Genomic DNA, 17,421 nt, shown 5'->3' with positions numbered 1-17,421 from the left:
ACGTGAACCCATGTTCAGTGTGAAACCCAAAGAGTTTGGTTATGCAATAAGCCTCTGAAATATGCAAGAGGCCACGTTAAGTAAAGCCATGTTCAATGCCCAAATGTGCTGTTTGGAATGGGAGGAGGGGGGTTGGCCAGAAAGAGAAGTACATTTCTGCCATCTGTCTAGGAATAATGCCCAAATGTTCTCCATTTTGATCATGCCTAAGAAACATGCATTTATATTAATATTTTTTAAAAATCATCAAATTTTTTTGCATGTCCTCGATTTTTTAAAAATGTGTCCTACATTTGAAAATGTTGTCCTACATTATTTAATTATTTAATTATTTATTTTTTGGCTCCCCCCCCCATTGTCTGGGGGACACCAACCTGGCCCCTGGCTCAAAAAGGTTGCCTACCCCTGCTTTAAGCATTTTGACTCAGAGCTTGAGCTACTTTTTTCAACAGAAAGTTACTGTTTTTGCCCTATAATCCTTCACTCAGTGTGGCTCTTCACATTGGGAGTAATGTTCCAAACCTTACTATTGTTTTTGCTATGGTGCAGTTAGCAAACAAACTGTCGTGAACTAGGCCAAGATTCTGCTTTGTCAGTTATAACTACAACGATAGAGCTCCATCACCATAGCGATATTGGTCAATGCCACTCGCACCCATGCCAACATCTGCCTTTTCACTCAGGCAATCCTCCTAGTGAAGAGTTTCCAAGACACTACAGATCGGGCACTAGGAAATTAGTTCAAAATGTAGCAGCTAGACTGGTCGCCGGAGCATCGAGGTTTGACCATATAACACCATATTAAAATCTCTGCACTGGCTGCCAATCAGCTTCCGGGCGCAATACAAAGTGTTGTTATTACCTTTAAAGCCCTAAATGGCTTGGGCCCGAGTTACTTGAGGGAACGCCTCTCCCTACACAATCCGCCCTGCACTCTCAGAATATCTTGGAATAAATCACTAGACTACATAACAACCAGGCTAGTGACCACTTTCCAGAGAGCATTTTCTGCTACGGCCCCCAAGTTGTGGAATGATTTGCCGGAAGAGATCTGTCTTATTACCACCCTAGATGCTTTCAAGAAAGCACTGAAGATGGATCTCTTCCGGCGAACCTGCTGTAAAATATCTCACTTCTGTTGTATGTTTTTTACGGAGAGTCAACCAACTGTTTTGTATTGATAGTAATGTATATTTTTTATGCTATGTATTTGATATGTTTTTATTGTTGAAATTTGCTGACTGCTGTAATCCCACCTTGATCCACAGGGAGAAGTGGGAAATAGAAATAAATATTATTATTATTATTAGGAAATTGTGTCTTTAGTGCTCTGTTGAAGGACACATTGAGAAAAGGCAGTTGGAGAGATCCCTCAAAGTCCTGTTGGAATTGGTTCTCTCAATGCACACACACATACACCCTTGGAAGAATACTGCAGACAACATTTTCCAGCATCCCAATCTGCAACACCTTGGAAGGCTAAAGAGCCCTGGAGGCCCAGTGGTTAAATGCCTGTACTGCAGCCACTCACTCACAGACCACAAGGTTGTGAGTTCAATACCAGCCAGGGGCTCAGGGTCAACTCAGCCTTGCATGCTTTCAAGGTCGCTATAATGAGTCCCCAGATTGTTGGGGGCAAAAATTGCCTAGGTACAGAAATGTACTTGCTATTGGGAATGAGGGTGGGGTGCTGCCTGGCTCAAAAAATAGATTTTGGGGTCACATTCATTCCTTAATGATAAACGTGAACCCCAAATTTATGGGATTGTAAATCTGTCTTTAAAAAACTGCTGACATTACATTTGTGCAATCAATATGCCAAATTTTCAATTTTTAAAATTAAAAAAAAAAAAAGAAATTCAGAATTGGCATCTCTGGATGTTTTTGTTTTGTCATTCTTCGGAATAAATTTTCATAACCTCTTGCCTTAAACTCTCTCTCTCTCTCTCCTCTCTGTTTTCTCCTTAAGGTTGATTGCCAAGCTGTTGACAATGCACAGTTAGATGGACCTCTGGAGGACAAGAGTTTTTCTGTTCAAGAAGGTTCAATAGGAGGGATGTATTTATATCGGGTAATCTGACTCTTCAATTTCAAAAGAAACAAATATGAACAGTTATTGAAGGATATAAACATGGACTGCTTCTTGGCCTTTTGGTTTAGGTTGACAGTAGCTTTGAAAACAAACTGTTCCATAGTACAAGTTATCAGATAAAATAAAGACTGCTAATTGATGAGGGAGGGGATATGGAAGCAAAAAAAAAGTTCTAATTTGTTTCTTTTTCCCCCCTGGATTAGTTTAAATTTGAACCTCCTGTTGTCAGTTTGAGACTGACTGGCGAGAAAGACGGCATCATAGAAATGAGACCGGATGGAGTTCTGTATCTTAATGGGCCTCTAGACTGGGAAACCAAAAAGGTCCACAGACTTCAGGTAAAAAACAAACAAAAAGGACATAAGTATGCTAACGTATAAGGAAATAGGTATTTCGAGTTCCTCTTCAGTAAAGAGCAAATTTTATTAGTTTGAACTACAAATTCTGGAAGAGAGAAAGAAGGATCTTACACAATTTACTACATGACTCAGTGAGCCCAGGAGGAGGAAGGAGAGATGTGTGGAAGTTAAGTCAAACCCTAGAGTATGGATGAAGCAGCAAAATAATAATTATAATTTTATTTATATTTTCTCGCCTCTCCCAGATGAATCAAGGCGGAATTACAGTCCGTTAAAACCCATACATCAGTAATAAATTACATATAAAATACATCAGTAAAAATAATACAATTAATCTTAAAATTAACTCATCATCAAGTGGAAATGCAGTAGATTCTCGTACAATGGTCTGGAGGTGTTTCTTACACAAGGTCAAGTGGGTAAGCTCACCGGAAGAGATCCGTCTTAAGTGCCTTCTTAAACAGCTCCAAGGAGGTAATGAGATGGATCTCTTCTGGGAGACTGTTCCACAATGCAGCTGCTGTGAAGGCTCTCTGGGAAGTCGATGTGAGCCTGGATGATTGATGTTCTAACACATTCTTCTCCATTATTCTAAGTGTGCAGGGCGGATTGTGTAGGGAGAGACGTTCCCGCAAGTAATTCAGGCCCAAGCCATGTAAGGCTTTAAAGGTAATAACCAACATCTTGTAGTGTGCCCAGAAGCTAATTGGCAGCCAGTGAAGAGATGTTAGGACAAGTGTTATATGGTCAAACCTGGATGAATCGGTGACCAGTCTGGCTGCCGTGTTTTGAACCAGTTGAAGCTTCTGAACTTGGTACAAGGGTAGCCCCATGTAGAGCGTGTTACAGAAATCAAGACGAGAGATTACCAGTGCATGTACCACAGCTTCTAGGTCCTTTTACCCTCCCTAAGAGCCAGCAAGGAAAAGAAGGCACACAGGAATTGATTCTTATTACTTATCACTGTCTCTGTCACTTCCTGGAAGCACACAGATATTTGTGTAAAACACGACTGCACATTTCTGTGTCTGATAATAAGTACATCAAGGAAATTCTGCTGGATCAGAACAAGACCCACATTCTGCAGGATCTTTATTTATCTCCAAAATGGCTAACGTGATGCTAATAGGAAGTTCAGAAATATAAGGAAAGGCAATACTCTTCTCCTACTCTGGTCATATGTCCCAGCAACTGGTGTTCAGTGGAATATTATCTTTGAACAACAAAAGCTTAATTTAGCTTTCACCACTAACACAGCTTGGGAAAATTACTGTCTGAGATGACAGATCCCAGAATCCCCAGCCAGCACTACTACTAATCAGCTCTATTAACAACCATTGATAGCCACTGGTAACATCAATTGCTGTTTTGTCTCTCACCTATGACAACCCTAAGGCAACCCTCTCATGGGGTTTTCTTGGCAAGATTTGTTCAGAGGGGGTTGTTTTTCCCTATTTTTTGAGGCCGAGAGAGTGTGACTTGCCTCAGATCATCCAGTGGGCTTCTATGGCTGAGTGGGGATATCTTTGAACCCTGATATTCAGAGTCACAGTCCAACACTCAAACCACTACACTAAGCTGACTCTAGTAAAATCAATACCAACTCTAAATAGCATTAGCCAAAGTGGCTACCCACTCTTTTCCATATCTTCAAAAGATCTATTCCTCCATATTCGGATTTTGGTAGGCCAGAACACCCAATCTCTGCCCCTCCAACCTCATCATATGTCTACATTAGTTCACCACCCTTTCTTTGTTCATTGCCCCCACTAGCCAATAATGTGAAGCACAGCTTTTCAACATCACTTGTAAGGTGTTCTGCCAGCCAACCCAAGTAACTAAAACCAACAAACATATGAAGCCAATGTGAATGAGGCAATGGCTTTTGGATATGACTTACTTTTAATATCATTTTTTCCCTATCATCATTAGGTAGAAGGTCTGAATGTAAATGGACAAAGAGTGAAGGGCCCATATTCTATCACTATATATGTTAAGGATATCAATGACAACCCACCTGAATTTGATAAGAAAAGATATCAGGGAACAGTGAGACAAAAGTCTCGTGCAGGTATTTATTTCCATATTTATTTGAATACTTTCTAAATACTTAAGATTCCTAGAGCATTCTCCCAGATGTTGTGGTTGCCAACCCAATAAGCCCTATTGCTTACTATATGCAACTGTTAAGGCTAATAAGATTTGGAAATACACTACATCTGGAAGACTACAGATTCCTTACCTATTCCTATCCTAGAGGCTTGATTAACAAAAAGGGCATTAAAATTAATGTAGCAGCATTTGTCTTGGTGTGTCCATGGTGTATTTTCAAGTGGTCTGGCAGAATAAATATTAAAATGGCATTTTATTTATTATTTATTATAAATAAATATTAAAAATGTTTGAAAATTTGACTGTTTCACTGATGTTTCTAGTGCAGTGGAATACTGAATACTGAACCGCTTGCAAAATGGAAAAGGCCAGGATTTCTCAGTTTCAGATCAGTGGGGTAATGAATCCACGCTGGGTGTCAAACATTTTAATGATCTATCCAGTGGGCTGAAACCTAACCCTCTTGGGACAAACTTGGGGCTTGTGTACATGATTAAAATATTCTTCATTCTAATCAAATAGACTGAGATCTGGCCACAGGTAATTTGGAGGAATTTGGGCTTTTTTTTTTGGCAGGAGGTGTGTGTGAAAGGATGCACATTACTGAATATATGGCTGGCCGACCAGCCACTCCACATGGATTTGCATGGGTGCACATTTTCAGCAGGAGGGCAAATAGATGTGAATTTGCACAGGAAATTGAAGACAATTAAGCATCAGTGCAAAAATCTGCAACAATTCACATAATACTAATGTATAATCAGATAGATAGATAGATAGATAGATAGATAGATAGATAGATAGATAGATACAGTAGACAGATAGATCTGTGATAAATATATCATCTATCTATCTATCTATCTATCTATCTATCTATCTATCTATCTATCCATCCATCATCTATCCATCTATCCATCTATCTAATACTATTCATAGAAGTCCTTTAAAGTTCAGATAAAAGTCTGGAGCAGATTTACTGCTGCTCTGATATGGGAACCACAACCACATTGTATCTGAAGAGTAGCATGCATCTTAACTATGTCATATGTCCCAAACTAGATGTTATGTGGAAAATGTCTTCTCTTCTATTATCTCATTTTCTTTATGACAGTGAGAATTCCACAAAGATGCATGCCTCAATAATCAGATATGTAAATTAAACCCAAGTTTATTGCCCTGTTATCAGTCACAAATGTCTAAATGCAAGATATGGAGGTGAGGAAAATAGGAGTAATAGGAGTCTATCCCAGTTGTTTTCAGGCTGACACAGACTGACAACCATAAATAAATTTGGCTGAATTACCATGATTCTTTTTCAATTCCAGTTTGGGCAGTATTGAAAAATAAAGTGGAAGGAATAGCCAAGAATGTGAGGTTGAAAGCTGAAAATGTAGATCCAACCAACATGAAATATGAGGGCAATGCAAAGCTGTTAAGGAATGGCCATGAGGCCTCAAAATCAATGGTTGCAGTGTCATTATTATTAGTCTGAATGTTTGAACGTTTGTAGCAAATCCTGCCATGATGGCCTCATGTAGCTGTTTCCAGTGAAAGTGCCAGGATCCCTTTTAATGGTCATCTAAAAGGTGGGTGTCATATTGTTCTGAAGCAATAGGTTTAGACTTTTAAATTAGGAAATCTTAATTGTTGTCTTTTAATAGAGAGGGAGCACCTTCAGTTTCTGTTGTCTTAATATTTTTCAATTTTCTTTTTCAAATTCAAACAGGAAAACCTTTCATGTATGTCAAAGCTTCTGATCGTGATGATCCCAGTACCCCAAATGGGCAGCTGAGCTATAAGCTCCGTCAACATTTCCCCAACCCTTTGCCAGAGATGCTTTTTCAGATTGACAATGTCACAGGAGCAATTTCCACAACTGATGCTGGTAGGCAGATCTACTCTTGATGGTTTCCAAGTTCAAAATAACGAAGCCACCTGTCTTGAAAATTGTGAACTGACCAAATCACCCGAATCTGTGTTAATTCTAGTATCTTTTCACATTCGAAAAGCTCCAGTTTTGCACCATAAACAGCAGTGTTGCAAAACATGCTCTAAATCAGTGGTCCCCAAACTGTGCTCTTTAAGGGATTTCAGTTCCCATAATCCCAGACTATTGACCAACATAGCTGAGGCTTCTGGGAGCTGAAGTCCAAAATCTCTTAAAGGGTACAGTTTGGGAACCACTGCTCTAAAATGTTGCCTAAATACTTAGTACATTTTAATTTAAAAGAAACCTGAGGCCCATCCCCCTCACATGATCACTTCAGCATTTCAAAGGGAAACAAATGAATGCCACAGCCCGTTTCTGTCCCAAAACAGATGTTTGAGGAGCAGTGGTGTCACTTGGTGCAGTCCGCACCCCTCACCCCCTAATGATGCCACTGGATGAAGCTGATTCTGTGGGAGCCTCCAGCAGCGTTTGAGCTTATTGATAATGGTATACTTCTGAAATACCTGTCTGAGATCTAATGCAAAGGACTGATGTCACAGTGGTTCTAGCTTTTTTGGAAGATAGTGTTGGTAGATTCTTCACCTTGGCTCATGGCAGTCCATGGCATTATTCAGGTTTATAGTCTGCAACTTCTATTGTTAATGTGTACATTAAACTACTGTGTTAGGCTATCTAGGCATCTGGAACGTGGCATCATCAACACCTAGATTACAACCCTAGGTGAATGTTCAGTTCCTGCGCATGGCTAGAACCATTTGAGAGAGAGAGAAAAAACATACTGTATATACTCATGTATAAGTCTAGAAATTTAGGTCAAAAAATTGACCCCAAAAACTTGAGTTGACTTATCCACAGGTCAGTGTAAATACTGTACTTTAACTCTTATTTAAAAGAAGGAACCATCTCCTGATGAAAAGCAAAAATATAATATGTGAAGCTCTGACCTCCCTCTACTCTCTCATCCATCCAGTCTTAAGAACAAGCACATAGACTTATGTCTGCTGGAATTTTATAAGTTCTTTGACATTATTTTGCTTTGCTTCATCCTTTAAATCTGTTGTTATATGTCCCTAAATTTTACCCTTGATTTATCCATGGGTCATAGCAAAATCCATAATTTTAGCCCCAAAACTTGCCCTTGACTTATACATGAGGTCGACTTATAGTCAAGTATATATGGTATTCACTGGGGATTTTTTTTGGTCATGTTTCCACATCCAGCCCTGGTGTTCTTCACATTTCAAAGGGTAAAAACCTGTTGCATTTGTTGAGCCATGATTTAGGACACAAGTAAGGCTTAGCTCTACTTTTCAGAACAATTCAGGGAGGCTGTAAAGATTCTGAATGTTACAGACAACAGTGGAATGTAAACAAACTGAGACTTAATTCTGACACATCACCATGGTTCCTGGTCAGCTAAAATCATGATCAAAGAATAAGGGAGGAATAATCCCTAGTTGTACCAGATAGCCTGCAGGAATGTATTTATTATTTATTTAAGAAATTATATACTGCATTTTTTCATGGGATTTCATGTGTAAATAAAGCAATATAAACAATAAAACACATTCAGATTAAAAGAGTAAATAAACAAGCTAAAAAACAGATCCCTTTTCGGTACCTGCAAGAGTTTAAGACAATAGAAGCGAGCTCTAGAGGAGAAAACTGAAAGTAGACAGGAATTTCTGGAAGGAGGTGAATGGGGAAGGTTTTTTTCACTCCTTCTCTGTTAGCCATATTAACAAGGAAGCCACCATTGTGTTTATTTGGAAAAGTTACTTTTTTGGATTATGACTGATCTGGCTTGGCAATGGGATGTTGTCCAAAAATGTAGCATGGTTTATATAAGCAAGTAGGAGGTTACTAGGAGATAGAAGAATCTGAATGGTAATGTTTAATTTTTGTTAAGAGAAAGATACTAAGGAAAAGATTTCTTGAACAATAAAACACACTTCTCACTGCTAAACATAAAGCATCGGACGAAAGTGTGAGATGTGGAAAATTTAAACAGGAATAGGATGAGGAAGAACAAATAGTAGCTAAAGATTTAAATATAATAAACTTGTTTGAATAATATGTATAAAGGGGGAAGGGGAGAGGAGGGGGATGAAAAGGAATGTTATTATGTGATATTATGTGATATGATTGTTTGTTTATGTTTGTTGGTTTTAATAATAATTTTTTTTAAGTAGCATTTTCAGGCTCTTTATTTACACATGGCCTTTATCAAGAGAATGTTGCCTCTGTAAAAAGTTTGTTAATTCTGTTTGATTTTCAGGAGCCCTTAATTTAAATCCAGCAGTTGTAAGTAGCTTTCTCCTTGATGTGGAAGCACATGATATGGCAGGACAGTCAGTAAATGCCTTCAGTTGTACCACTTCTGTGGAAGTCACTGTGCTGGAAAACCTCTGGAAATCTCCACCACCAGTAAAGATCAGGGAGAACTCTACAGAGCCTCACCCCATCAGCATCACTCAGGTGAGATGGACAATTTTCTCTCCATTCTGCAAGTTCACTTTACTGCAGCAACCCACTGAGACCTTGAGAAATTTGGCTGGTTAGTTTGAGAAAACACTGAATGGATGAAGAACAGAAACCTAAACTGAATGTATGAACTAGATTGGCAGCATGAAATCAAGTCAATCTGGCAGGAAACTCAGAAGAGACAAGAGAAAGTGGTTTTGAATGTACGTAATTGACTTACAGAGTTTGCTGCCACACAATATGGTTATAGTCATCCATGTCAAAGAAGGTGGGGAACCGTTGTTCCTCCAGATGTTGATGAACTGCTACTCCCATCATATTGCACCATTGTCCAGATGACTAAGGCTGATGAGAGTGGAAGTTCCTTCTCTTTTTCCTCCTCCTCATTTATTCCTTAATATACTGCCTTCTTCCTTAATATACTGCCACCTGGGACTTAAGGTGGTTTACAAACATCTCAAGCAGTGCTTGGAAAATTCGTTCTCAAAAGTAATTATTTGCAGTCACAGTTCTGAGGGCCCAAAAATAATTGGTGGAAAAATGTGATCTGTAGTCCATACCCACAAGGTTTTGAATTTCAAATTATGTTCTCACACACAGCTGGCTTATATAGGTTAGGTCTGTGTCTGGACTTGCCACTGCACCTTATGCATCTGAGGAAGTAGGCTCAAGTCTACAAAAGCTCATGCTACCAGCTTCTCTTTTTCAGTTAGCCTCAAATGAGCTACTAATTTTGCATACTGATTTTCTGGACCAACATGGCTGTCTTTGAACTCTAGAGCCTGAAAAATATACTTTTTAGGATTAGGTGTTTTGTTTCAGAAATCTCTCTAGCTAGCATGGTCACTGTCCAGGGTCTCAAACTTTCCTTCCCCCAAACAACACAAAGACTGTTTCTATGCTTGTATGCTCTTGCTTTTACATAAATTATTAGAGTGGGATATGTTTTTGGATTACTGTTGATACAGTGAACAAAAAGGTGTTGCAAAAATGTTATATATGGTAAAATGGCATTTTAAAAACACAAGTAAGCTGCTTTGTGAACCCAGTTGGGGTGAAAAGCAGATATCTTAAATAAAATATGTAATGGAAGTGCACTATAAATCTTCTTGTTTCATTAATTCATTTTTCCTCAAGTCAAAAACTCAGAAGTAAGGGAGAAAGGCTGGTATTCTACCTCAATATCATCAAGGCAGAACTTTCAGTTTATAAACTTGTTAACTTACTCTTCTTTAAAATATCAGGTGCAATGGAATAATCCAGGTGCAAAATATGAAATCTCATCAAAGGAGAAGCCTCCTATGAAACTGCCATTTATGATTGACCAGAATGGAACCATCTATGTCACTGAACCTTTGGACAGAGAAGAAAAAGACAGTGTAAGTATGTGGACAAGAACTGGAAAAATATTTTAAAATCTGGCAAAAACCTTTGCAAAAAAACTCTGCAACATTATTGTTGACACTATACTACACACAATACACAGCAGCTACTATAGAAATACTGTTGCTGTTGTTATGTGCCTTCACACTGTTTCTTATTTATGGTGACCCTATCATGGGGGTTTTGAGACAAGATTTGTTTAATAGGCGTTTGTCATTGCCTTCCTTTGAGACTATGGCTTGCCCAAGGACATCCAGTGGCATTCCAAGGCTGAGTGAGTATTTGAACCCAGGTCTCCCAGTGTCCTAGTCCAACACTTGATCAACTACACCATGCTGGCTGTCATTATAGTAATGTTACTAATTGTATACCTTCAATTCTAATTTTGAAATGGAAATTATGGAAGATTTTGCTCCATAATTAGTGGGCAGAAATCACTGAAGTCCCTTAGGAGACACATCTGGCTCCATCCCTGTTGATGTTGTGGTGTGTTGTTTGCACTTTGTTGCTTTGGGGGGATTTTATAGGGAGTTGTTAGATTGTCTGCTTTTACTGTTGCTATTGCTTTTAACTTCTATTGGCCCGTTACAGACAGGCACTTTAGTACGCACTCCGTGCGTGCTAGGGTTAGAAAGGGGCGGTGCTTCCGCCCCCCCAACCCTAGGACGCGCGGAGCGCACGCACAAAATGGCGGCAGTCGTTCCACATGGCCGCCGCCATGAGGACGTCACAACCGTGCAGCCTCTATACGGGGCAGCGCGGAAGTGACGTCCTCGCTCTGCACCAGGGCGCCTAGTGCGCCCTTAGTGCGGAGCAGGAAGGAGCTCCATTTTGGAGCTCCTTCCTGGTTTGGTCCACTGGGCGCAGCCTTCACACGGCTGCACCCAGCACACCAGAGGAGAAAGGGGCCAGCGGCCCCTTTCTCCTCCTCCCCACCACTGCGGGGTGTCCTTGGGGCTTGAAGCCCCAGGGACACCCCTTTTCAGGCTGCGTGGAAGGGGCCTTTTGCCGCTTCCCCGCAGCCTGAAAAGCGGCGGATCGGGGTCTCAGCGGCTGCCGCTCTGGACACTGAGGTCCCGATACCCCAGGGAAAGGGGCGGGTGCAGCCCGCCCCAAACGGGCGGTCTGTAACCCGCCTACGTTATTGCTTTTAGTTTATGGTCATTTTAGATATTGTTTGGTTCTTATTATATCTGGTTCTTGCTAGCCAAATTACAAACACTTAACATTTTTAAAAGTCCATTGGGCATCTTTGGAACAGAAATTTCTGGTAATACTGTCAATGTAATTAAACTAAAGCTGTACTCATACCTATATATGAGTAAGCAACTTTGATGTCAAGTGATTTATTCTGGGTGGACAGTATAAGATTATCCTGTCCATTAACTTTCACAATTACTGCAATTTTTAATTATAACATTCCCATTACAGTATTCATTTTATGCATTTGCAAAAGATGAAGACGGAGACATACTACTGGCACCACCAGTGATTGTTATGGTTACTGTAGAAGACATTAATGATAATCCGCCTGTGTGTGACAAAGCTTTGATTAAATTTGAAGTGCAAGAGAATGAAGCTGTAGGTAAGAAAGCATGACTTCAGATAAGTAATGCATACACATTCTTCAGAAATACTTTGAATTTGGAGACTTGTATCTCAAATCCATGTTTAACCCATGTTTTCATATGTTGCATATGTCCTTCGCCTGATCTATCCAGAGCTTGTGCAAGTTACTTTAAAAAAACAACAACTAAATATTTCAGAACCGCAGTGACTGTGCTGGTTGGTGAGTTCTAGGAGTCATACTTCAAAAAAGTTACTTTACCAATCTGGCTTTATATCACCAATTGTGACAAATTGAAATCTCTCCGTTTCAACTGATCTGTGGAAATACTTGAACCTATCAGTTTTGGTTTCACTCGGTTTCTTACACACACACACACACACACACACACACTGGTGCAATATGTGGGCAATATGCCTTAGCAATGCTTTGTGTGTTATCTGTATTGCCTAATGTACACATTTTGTACACCTTTTATTATTGGGAGCTACTCTGCAAAATTTGGGACACTGCAGTTATCAATGTATAATGCCATTTTTGTTCGTTATTGCTTCATTACTTAAAAATTAACTTAGTTCTCATTAGCTGAGAGCAGGATGAATTTCTTGCTCATCCCTTCCAGTTGTTTTTTCCTACTATGTTATTTGTTGTTGTTATTTACCAACAAGTCAACTTCAGATTATGGTAATCTTATGAATGAGAAACCTCCAAAAGTCCTGATCATCAACTGCCCTTCTCAGGTCTTGCGAACTCAGGGCTGCAGCTTTGTTGCTTGAATCAATACTCCTTTAATGTCATCTTCCTCTTTACCTACTGGCTTCCAAGCATTATTGTCTTTTTTCAGTGAGTCACATCGTATTACGACATGTCCACAGTATAACAGCCTCAGTTTAGTTATCTTTGCTTCTAGTGAATTTTCAGGCTTGATTTGCACTGAGATCTATTTTTAGCAGCCCGTGGTATCTGTAGAAAATTTATCTAGCACCACATTTCAAAGGCGTCAATTTCCTTCCTGTGAGATTTCTTCACTATCCAGCTTTCACAACCATACACAGAAGTAAAAAATACTACATTCTTGCCAGTATCTTTCTGGGCCCAATTCAGGCTGTTGTTTTTAACCTTAAAAACCCTAAACTGTTCGGAGCCTGACTCTTGTTATAATCCTTGTTATAATCCTATCTGGATATTAAGATATTTAATAGAGGACCTCTTAAAAATATCTTTGCCTGAGGGACATGCTTGTCATTGTTGCATCCAAATTGTGTTTTACCCAGTATCTCCTATATTGTACCCAGATTGTGAAGTGAAGAGTTCACAGAGTTGTTGTGAGCAAATTCCTTAGGAACAGTATGAAGCTACATCTCCTCCAACAGACATCTTAAACTCTTTACTGAACACCAGTGATAACGGGTTCATTGCTTAAATGATTTTGCAGTGATGATTTGAATGGTTTTATTACCCAGTATGTTTTTAATGATATTAGATGCCTTGAGAACTTTTTTTAAATGGGAAGGTGAAGATAAAAATGTAGTAAGTCATTTAGAGCAAATCCACACTGATTAAAAAAAACTAGAAAGTCCCAGATTTTGTTCCTATTCTTTCTACATTTATTTCGGAGATTCATGGGATTTAATTCAGAATATTTTCTATCAGCTCCTGGTTTGATCAGAGACTTTTCATACCAGCTCCCCAGGTTGGTTTATTTTCACCTTGAACTTTATCACACTGCGTTCCTTCCACGCGTTCTGAGAACGGAACGGAAGGAGCAGGGCCGAGTGCGGAACAAGTGGGGGACGGATTTTACCGCACACACCCGTCCCTCACTCGTTCCGTTCCCCCTCTCTTCCCTGCCCCTTCCGTTCCAGAGGGGACGCTTTTTGAGAACTGTTCAGAACAGTTCTCAAAAATTTCCCCCTCTAGAACGGATTAAGAACGGAAGAGAGGGGGAACGGAACGAGTGAGGGACGGGTGTGTGCGGTAAAATCCGTCCCCCACTCATTTCCGTTTCCTGCTGGGCCGGGCCGAGAACCCGGTGCGATAAACTTACCAGTGTAAAACTGGAGCAAACAGGAACAAAACTGGGGACCATTCAACCAGTTTGGATGCATCCTCATTGGTTGTGACCATTAAAGCCCTATAATCCAGGTTATCTGAAGGACCATATTCTCCCATGTGAGTCTGTCCATGTTTTGAGATCTTCTGTGGAGAGTATTCTCTCTGTCCCAACATGCTGATAGGTACATTTGATGGCAACACAGTAGACGACCTTCTCGGTGGCTACTCTTGGGTTTGGGAACTTCATCCCAAGATTAGTTTGAGTGATAGCCTCCTTGCTATCTAGTCACAGGCACCTTTTAAAAAATATATTTTGGTAGGACTTTGAGGATTGATGGCTCAAGGGGTCTGAACCTTGCAGAATTGTGCTGTACTGTCTCTCTGTGTTTTGTTTGTTTGTTGTTTTAATAGCTAATAATAATAATAATAATAATAATAATAATAATAATAATAATAATAAATAGTATTTATTTGTTTGTTTTTTAAAAAACTTGCTTTTAATTTGTGGCTAGTTCAATTATATTTTTAACTTTTGTATTTGGCTTTTCTTTTCTTTTTTCTTTTTTAAGCTATGTTCCTTTTAATTGTTGTGATCTTCCTTGAGTCCCACACTGGGGAAAAGACAGGATGATGGTAATGATGATGAGTTTCATCATGATTATCAGACTGTCATTTGTATTTTGCTACCTTACCTCCCCTGTTTGTTGCTCGGGATTGGTCCCTGGGATATATTTATTTGCTCAGTTTTGTATTAGCTCACATTTATGTGCTGCTTGACTAATTCCATCTTCATTTCCTGCCACTAGGGAATTTGATAGGAACTGTTCGTGCCTCAGACGCAGACCAGGGAGGCACGATCGCCTCCCGCCTGGAGTACCACATTATTGACCAGAATCCCAAAATTCCCGTGGACAATGTCTTCCGCATTGATTCAGGAGCTGGGACAATCAACTTGCTCCAAAATGCATTAAGAAAACAAATAGTATCTAACTACTCACTGAAGGTGGAAGTGACAGATCCAGGTCAGTATATTACCTATCAAATTATTCTTCTATTCTCCCCGGTCTTTTAAAGAGTTTAAAAGAGGGGTTAGTGAAACAAAGCACATGCTCCCCAAATTTTGCACCTCTCCCTGGAAATGATAGAGTTGGATTTTTTTCTTTAAGAAAAAGCAAGGGGAGGATTTTTGTTTTTAGCTAAATCATATTCCTAAAAGAACGATTGGTTTGTTTCAAAGGGAAAAAATACCTTCACTCCTGGCTCTGCTGCCGAATTTTGGCAGTGATAGGATTAGGTACATCCATTCACAAGTTCCCTAGTTGTGGGAAGATGTAGCCACTCCTGATTTTGAACAACTGTCTACAAAATGATGTGCTGCAAAGATGATCTGTATATGTAGAAAGCATAGACGGCTGTACTGGATGCAGGAAAATTTCAATATCAATACAAGGGCAATAGATCAACCCAAAGCTCACAAAATAGTCTATTGGATTCAATTTTTTTTAAAAAAATGGGATATATATATATATATATATATATGCAATCATTTTTGTCTCTTCATTCTACCAGCCCCAAGACAATGCAATCACACAGTCACAGGATCTACCAGAATCTAAGTTGAATGTCTATAAACTCCCTTCACATTACATGTTAAACCTCTGAAAACACTGCAGAAATAATCCAGTTTGAGACCGTTTTGACTGCCCTGGTTCAGTGCTAGAGAATCTTGGGAATTGTAGTTTACTGTGGCACCAGGGCTCTCTGACAGAGAATGCTAAATGTCTCACAAAACTACAGTTCCCAGAATTCCCTAGCATTGAGCCAAGGCATTTAAAGTGGTCTCAAACTGGATTATTTCTGCAGTGTGTTTTGGACCTATGCAACACAGTTGCAAGTGCAAGTACTTTGATAAGACTTGAACCAATATAGTACTATGTTTTGGAATTTATAGATTTATATCTTAGAGATGAATTTAAAATCCCATTGCACTATATTTCTTGAGCAGAAAATTCTAGTTTACCTGAAGACCAGTAATGCTCTGGCAAATTCTTCTGTCTGTGTCTAACTAAATGTCCCATGCAGTGTTAAGGAATAATTATATTGAAATCTTACAGGGTAGCAGTCATCATTACTTAAATACAGTCAGGTTTCATGTTAGTGAGTTACAATGACATAAGTTGGATGTAGAACATCATACATCACTTTTTGGTTGACTGAGGAGGTTAAAATTCTCTACTAATTGTGCAATGACCCAGTCTCCTTCAGAGTCCTTGCTGATTAAATAATTGCTGTCTATCCAGGATGCTCATCTGCTCCCTCCCCCTTCTCTAAAATGGCTGTATTGTCGGGTATGTGACTACAGTCAGGAAAAGATGGACTGTGGGTTGGATGGGACAGGATGGGCTCACAGCAATGTGTCCTAATCTAGGATCTGTGCCAAAATATATTATATATGCAGATGTTGAATGCTGTAATGCTATAAAGCATTCTATCAGAACTATCTATTATGATTATTTGTATTTTTATTAGTTTATTTATGTATAGCCTTCTGTCAGTTTTGATTGCATTTCTCAGGAGTCTGCCTGCATTCTTTGCCTATCCCAGGCTTCTGAATCTTCCCCCACTCTTCTGACAAACAAATTTTTGTGCATTTATTACGTTTTCCCTTAAAAGTATGCACTTTTATGTATTTCTCCTATGCATTAAAATGTACTTGTACACATTTTTAAAGCTACATAATTTAAGGCATACACTTGTTTCACATGTATATGTGGTTTGAGCACTTTCCCTTTACTGAAATGCACTACAAATGTGAACAGGTGCCAATTTCTGAGACATAATGAATTTTGTCTGGTTACCAGTCTCCGCATATGTGGGGTGGACATTTACATATCAACATCTAAAGTCAATAAATTTCTCTCTCCTTCCTCCAGTTTATATCACTTAAAGCATGTCTGATGTGTTTGACTGAAATCTTTGAGAATCATTATTCTGAATAGAACGGCTCACACTTGTCACCATTGTTTTCTCTTCTCTGTAGCATTTCGAACAGTGTGTGATGTACAGATAAATGTCATTGACATCAATGATCAGATCCCAATCTTTGAGAAATCAGATGTGAGTATCCCTTTATTATGTATACAGTATATTTATCTTTCCTTTTGCAGTGGCTAGTTGTGGGAAAGTTAGTTTTAGGGGCTACAGGTCTATGCTGGCTGGAGGATTCTGGGGGTTGTACTCCAAAAAATTTGCTCTGGAAACATCTCACCCTTAAACTGGGTACTGAGTTCCTGTTATTAGATGAACTGAAGTGTACACCAAATCAGCCTTTGCAATATATTCCTAATGAGATCATAAGAGGACAGGGATTGAAGCTGCCTTGCAGGTCATCTAATCCCTGCATGTCTATCCAACCTCT

At 39.3% G+C, this 17,421-nt stretch overlaps 1 protein-coding gene across 1 annotated transcript in view; it reads left to right on the top strand.

Annotated features, from left to right (window-relative positions):
• CDH17 (cadherin 17) overlaps positions 1–17,421 on the top strand; it is a 45,937-nt gene that overhangs the window by 13,893 nt on the left and 14,623 nt on the right. The window contains exons 2-10 of the mRNA XM_042464132.1: positions 1,970–2,071; positions 2,296–2,430; positions 4,384–4,522; positions 6,290–6,448; positions 8,793–8,992; positions 10,243–10,377; positions 11,813–11,966; positions 14,810–15,025; positions 17,044–17,120. Coding sequence (XP_042320066.1) covers positions 1,970–2,071; positions 2,296–2,430; positions 4,384–4,522; positions 6,290–6,448; positions 8,793–8,992; positions 10,243–10,377; positions 11,813–11,966; positions 14,810–15,025; positions 17,044–17,120 — 1,317 coding nt within the window. The remainder of the gene's footprint in view (positions 1–1,969; positions 2,072–2,295; positions 2,431–4,383; positions 4,523–6,289; positions 6,449–8,792; positions 8,993–10,242; positions 10,378–11,812; positions 11,967–14,809; positions 15,026–17,043; positions 17,121–17,421) is intronic.

Source organism: Sceloporus undulatus, chromosome 4 (genome assembly GCF_019175285.1).
Source record: "Sceloporus undulatus isolate JIND9_A2432 ecotype Alabama chromosome 4, SceUnd_v1.1, whole genome shotgun sequence".
Taxonomy (NCBI): Eukaryota; Metazoa; Chordata; class Lepidosauria; order Squamata; family Phrynosomatidae; genus Sceloporus; species Sceloporus undulatus.
Note: the sequence above shows the minus strand (reverse complement) of the source record. Positions and strands in the feature narration are given on the sequence as shown.